We start from the raw sequence: 6414 nt of genomic DNA, 5'->3' as shown, positions 1-6414 counted from the left end.
TGCACTTTGGTTTGAGACAAGATCTTCCTGTACTGACTGAATTCTTGGTCACCCTGCCTCAGCCTCCTGAGTGCCTGGGTCACAGGACATACACTGACACACACAGCTCTTCATACTGTTAAGCATCTTACTATACTGAGGTTGTAATGAAGGTAAAACTCCCTAAGTTCAAGATCTGTGTGACTCATAGCTATAGAAGGTACCTTAAGGACTCAGTCTCACTATCCTTAAGAACTGCTGGAGACAGGGTCACCTGTACCACACTTATGTTAGCAAATTACTTTGTGAAAAGTAGCATCACTCTAAGAAACCAGGTCTTGGCTATAGAGATGGCTGAAGAGATATTTGCTATATATCCCCAGCCGTAAAAGCTGAGCATGCCCATACATGCCTGTAACCCCAGTACTGAACATCAGGGTTAGCTATCCTAGCCAAAGCAGTGAGCCTCCAGTTCACTGATAACCCACTTCAAGTCAACAAGGAGGAAAGACACCAATGTCCTCCTCTGAGCATCACAACACACTACATACATACACATGCACATACATACACAAACTACATACATACACATGCATGTACTACACACATACATACCATACATACACATTCATATATATACACACACCACACATACATGCACATATAAATACACTACACACACCACATATACACATGTATATACACACACACACCACATACACAGGCACATACACACATGTAGGGAGCCATTACAAGATGGTGCCTGCATCCGGCAGGCACCGAATGGTAAACAAGCTAGTGCGCAGGTGCTGGGTAACTTTCCATCCCTTGGGCTCCACCTCCCCCGTGGCGTCATATGGTCTGAGGAGCTGCAGCCAGTCAGGGGGTGACACGTCCGAGGCGGCGGTTGCCATCCTATATAAGGGATGGGTTTTTGGGAGTTTGGGGTCTCCGTTCTGAAAGCTTATGCTCTCGCTCTCAAGAGGCATTAAAGCTTTACTGCAGAAGGATCCTGAGTGTGCTGCGTCGTTCTTGCTGGCGAGACGGTAGCACGGGACAACTGGTGCCGAAACCCGGGAATCTGAGACCTCGCCATCGTCAGCACCATCGGAGACCCCTTGACTACAAGGAGGATTCAGAACTGCAGGCAGATGCGCTCGGAGAGGTATGTCTTTTCTGGACCTTAGTTTGGGATTATCTCCACCGTGGGAAGGTAGTTTGAGGCTTTTGTGATTGTACTAGGGGCCCTCTTGATCTTTCTCGCCATTATGTTTTGTTATCACCGTTACTGTAAACTAGGCAAAGATCTTGACTGCAAATGGGCAGATGGAGACTTGAGACTAGGGACAAAGGCAATTTGGAAGCTTGTTAAGAATTGCCTCGAAGATGAAGCCTGTAAGGGCGCCATAGCAGAAGGTAGGAGCACCCTTAAAGTGGTTCAGGATAGCATGTCAGAAACCAAGCGTAGTGAGAGGTTGGGCGCGCGCAAGAAAAAATCCGTCCCTAAGAAGGAAAAAGCCCCCCCCCCGTAAGTCTGACGACAAGGGGGTGTATTTGCCAGACCACAGGGATCCTCCCCCTGTTGTTACATCAAAGGGAGGAGCTGGCTTATACCCTGTACATAAGCTTGAAGCCTTAAATTTAGATAGCTCCGATGACTCCGAGGAGTCAGGAGATGAGGTTTTAGATACTGAGGAAGAGGCCGAATTAGAAGAAGAGGCTGCTAGATATGAGGAAGAAAGATACCCCACGGATGGTTACGGACAAAACAGCAAAAGGTCTCAGGGACAGCGGCGTCAACCAGTCCTCTCGCAGGCTGTCCCTTCGGCGCCCCCTGCCTATGAGATGCATCCGAAGCCGTACTCTTTTCTCCCAGATAGGGTAAAAAGAAAGTTGCGCCTCGCTTACCCTGTCTTTGAAGGCGCTGAAGGAGGACGGGTTCATGCACCCGTGGAATATAATCAGATAAAAGAGCTGGCAGAATCAGTTAGAAAATATGGGGTTACAGCTAACTTTACTCTTGCACAACTAGATAGACTGGCCATGACAGCTATGACACCAGCCGACTGGCAGATGGTCGCGAAGGCGGCACTTGTCAGCATGGGCCAATACTTGGAATGGAAAGCACTCTGGCATGAGGCCGCCCAAGAGCAGGCCAGATCTAATGCGATGGCCTTGACTCCTGAACAGCAACAATGGACATTTGACCTACTAACAGGCCAGGATCATTTTGCAGCTGATCAAACAAACTACCATTGGGGCGCCTATCAACAAATCGCCAGTTCGGCCATTAGGGCCTGGAAGGCGCTCTCCAAGAAAGGAGGGATTGATAAACAGCTCACTAAAATTATTCAAGGGACCCAAGAGCCATTTTCTGACTTCGTGGCCAGAATAACCGAGGCTGCCGGTCGTATTTTTGGTGATTCAGAACAAGCCATGCCTCTAATTGAACAGCTTATTTTTGAACAGGCCACCCAAGAATGTCGTGCAGCTATAGCCCCGAGGAAGAATAAGGGATTACAAGATTGGTTTAGGGTCTGTAGAGAACTTGGAGGAGCCCTCACTAATGCAGGGTTAGCTGCTGCCATCCTACAGTCTCAGAAGCGCCCCCTTAAGGGGCCTGACAAAAGAACTTGCTTTAGATGTGGAAAAGCAGGACACCTAAGAAAAGACTGTAAAATGTCAGAAAGGGAAAGAGATACACCGACTCTTTGCACTCCTTGTGGCAAAGGCTATCATAAGGCCACCCAGTGCCGCTCGGTGAGAGATATAAAGGGCAGGATTCTCCCTCCCATGGAAACACCAACAAGCGAGATTCCAAAAAATGGAGCAATGGGCCCTCGGTCCCGGGGCCCACTAAAATACGGGAACAGATCCACCAGGGTGATGGACGAGCCTCCCCCCCCCCCCCGGAGACGGAACAAGAATGGACCTGTGTGCCGCCTCTGACTTCTTATTAATGCCTCTGATGGGTATACAGCCCGTCCCTGTCCAAACCCCCGAACCATTGCCGAAAGGGAGTATAGTTCTCCTTCTCGGTAGAGGGTTGCTCACATTACGAGGTCTAATTGTTCACCCAGGCATCATTGACAGCCAGCACTCTCCTGAGATCCAGGTGTTATGCTCTAGTCCAAATGGGGTCTTTTCTATCAGTCAAGGAGATAGAATAGCTCAATTACTACTCCTCCCAGGCAGCCCCTATCAAGAGTCGGGGAGTAGGCGGATGGGCTCTTCAGGACAGGACTCAGCCTACCTAGTTGTTCAACTCCATGATCGGCCAAAATTGTCTCTATGGGTTAATGGCAAGAAACTTGAAGGTATTTTGGATACAGGGGCAGATAAGAGTATAATTTCCTCTCACTGGTGGCCAAAATCTTGGCCTGTTATAGAATCATCACATTCTTTACAGGGATTGGGCTACCGTTCTCACCCCACTATTAGCTCTTCTACACTCACCTGGAAATCAATGGAGAGCCATCAAGGACAGTTTGCCCCATACGTGCTCCCTCTCCCTGTTAACTTATGGGGACGAGACATAATGCAAGGTATGGGGCTTATTTTATCTAATGAATATTCACCACAAACTATTAACATCATGAAGAAAATGGGATATGAGTCAGGAAAAGGATTAGAACATCTAGAACAAGGGCGGATAGACCCCATTTCCCCAGATCCAAATCAAGGAAGACAAGGCCTGGGTTTTTCCTAGGCGCCATTGGGGCAGCACGGCCTATACCATGGAAGACAGAGGATCCGGTATGGGTTCCCCAATGGCCATTAACCTCTGAAAAACTAGAGGCTGTAACCAATCTTGTTGCAGAACAATTGGCCTTAGGGCACATAGAACCATCAACCTCCCCTTGGAAAACTCCAATTTTTGTTATTAAAAAGAAATCAGGGAAATGGTGTTTGCTCCATGATTTAAGAGCCATTAATAAGCAAATGTATCCTCTTGGTGTGGTGCAGCGAGGCCTTCCCGTGCTTTCTGCTTTACCCAGGAATTGGAATTTGATAATACTAGATATCAAAGACTGTTTTTTCTCTATTCCCCTGTATCCTCCTGACAGGTCGCGTTTCGTGTTCACTGTCCCCTCCATTAATCATATGGAACCTGACAGACGGTTCCAATGGAAGGTGTTACCTCAAGGCATGGCAAATAGCCCTATCATATGTCAATTATATGTACAGGAGGCTCTTAGACCTATCAGAGAACAATATCCAAGTTTAATTGTGATTCATTATATGGATGATGTGCTCATGTGCCATAAGGATTTAAGGATTCTTCAAGAGGCTTACCCTTTGCTGCTTAAAACATTACAACTTTGGGGTCTCCAGATTGCCACAGAAAAGGTCCAGATTGCGGATACCGGACATTTCCTAGGTTCTGTGGTTCTCCCTGACAAGATTCTTCCACAAAAATTAGAGATTTATAGGGAGGACCTGCACACCTTAAATGATTTCCAAAAATTATTGGGAGACATAAATTGGCTGCGGTCATTTTTAAAGATTCCCTCCACCGAATTAAAGCCTCTATTTGATGTTTTGGAAGGGAACACCCATATCACCTCCCCTAGATCATTGACACCCACAGCGGAGACGGCCCTCCGTTTAGTGGAGGAAGCCATTAAAGAAGCACAGTTGAGTCGCATTGATTTACTTCATCCATTCTCCCTTTGTGTGTTTAAAACAAAAAGATTACCTACCACAGTATTATGGCAAAATGGGCCTTTGTTATGGATCCACCCACATGCCTCTCCTCAGAAGATTATTGATTGGTACCCTGCAGCGATAGCTCAGCTTGCCCTTAGGGGCTTGAAGGCCGCTGTCAGCCATTATGGCAGACATCCCGCAGCTTTAACTGTTCCCTACAATTCTTTTCAAGTACAGACATTGGCCGCTACCTCTGATGATTGGGCCATATTAGTTACCACCTTTTTGGGAAAGATTGATAATCATTACCCTAAACACCCTCTGTTGCAATTTGCTGCATCTCACCCTGTTATGTTTCCCCAGGTAACCTCTCCCATTCCGTTAAAAAATGGGCCAGTGGTATTCACAGATGGCTCCAAGACTGGCCTGGGAGCTTATGTTGTGGGCTCCCAGGTGGTCTCGCGGCAATATGCCGAGACTTCCCCTCAGGTAGTAGAATGTTTAGTAGTTTTAGATGTTTTTGAAAAATTTCCAGGTCCTCTTAATATTGTTTCTGATTCCTCCTATGTGGTTAATGCTGTAAACTTATTGGAGACGGCTGGTGTCATTAGATCCACTAGCAGAGTGGCATCTTTATTCCAGAAATTACAAGATTGCTTGCTAACCAGACAGGCTCCCATGTATATTACACATATTAGGACTCATTCGGGACTTCCTGGCCCGATGAGCCAAGGCAATGATTTGGAAGCCACAAGACTGGCTGCGGCAGTTCACCCCCCCCCCCCCCCGCTACAGGCCGCTAAAGCTTTCCATGACAACTTTCATGTTACCTCTGAGACCCTACGCAGGCACTTCTCTCTCACCAGGAAAGAGGCACGTGATATTGTTACTCAATGTCACAACTGTTGTCAGTTTCTCCCTGTACGCCATACTGGTGTAAATCCAAGAGGGATTTTGCCATTACAAGTATGGCAGATGGATGTCACTCATGTTTCTTTCTTTGGGAAACTTCAATACGTGCATGTGTCAATAGACACCTGCTCCGGCGTTCTCCATGCAACACCACTCACTGGAGAAAAGACCTCCCATGTAATTCAACATTGTCTTGAGGCATGGAGTGCCTGGGGAAAGCCTAAATGCTTAAAAACTGACAATGGACCTGCTTATACTTCTCATAAATTTAAACAATTTTGTGCACAAATGCAAGTCACACATATTACAGGCTTGCCATACAACCCTCAAGGGCAGGGCATCATTGAGCGCGCACATCGCACGCTCAAATCATATTTAATTAAACAAAGAGGGGGAATAATAAAGGATTTGCCCCCCGTACCACGAGTCGCCATAGCAGTGGTACTCTTCACTATAAATTTTTTAAATTCAGATGAGCATGATCAGACCACAGCAGAATGGCATTGCTCAGACCCACATCAACCTAAGGAATTGGTGAAATGGAAAGATGTGTTAACCAATGAATGGAAAGGCCCGGATCCTATTCTAATAAGATCCAGGGGAGCTGTTTGTGTTTTCCCACAGAATGAAGAAAATCCCTTCTGGGTTCCTGAAAGACTCGCCAGGACAGTCCTGGAGCAGAAGGATACAGCAGACCAGACATATGAAAGGGGGGGAGCGAGCTTCTCCTCCTAACGTCACTGATGATGATCGAGATCTCAGCTGTCCAGGGGGAACCACGTTGGGGAATCATGTCAACGTTCCCACTTCCGATGCCGGTGATGTATAATGCACAAGTTTTTCCCCGATTCTTTGCCACCAATAAAGAGCTGG

The 6414-nt window shown here is 46.9% G+C and overlaps 1 protein-coding gene across 1 annotated transcript; it reads left to right on the top strand.

Annotated features, from left to right (window-relative positions):
• Positions 1-1247: 1247 nt before the first annotated feature.
• Positions 1248-2513, top strand: LOC127220752 (igE-binding protein-like). The gene is given in 3 exon segments (XM_051182675.1): positions 1248-1395; positions 1625-2467; positions 2470-2513. Coding segments are annotated over 3 exon segments (1035 nt in total).
• The last annotated feature ends 3901 nt before the right edge of the window (positions 2514-6414 follow it).

The sequence above is a fragment of the Phodopus roborovskii genome, unplaced genomic scaffold (assembly GCF_943737965.1).
Source record: "Phodopus roborovskii unplaced genomic scaffold, PHOROB, whole genome shotgun sequence".
NCBI classification, from domain to species: Eukaryota; Metazoa; Chordata; class Mammalia; order Rodentia; family Cricetidae; genus Phodopus; species Phodopus roborovskii.
The sequence above is the reverse complement of the archived record's forward strand: the minus strand, read 5'-3'. Positions and strand labels throughout refer to the sequence as shown.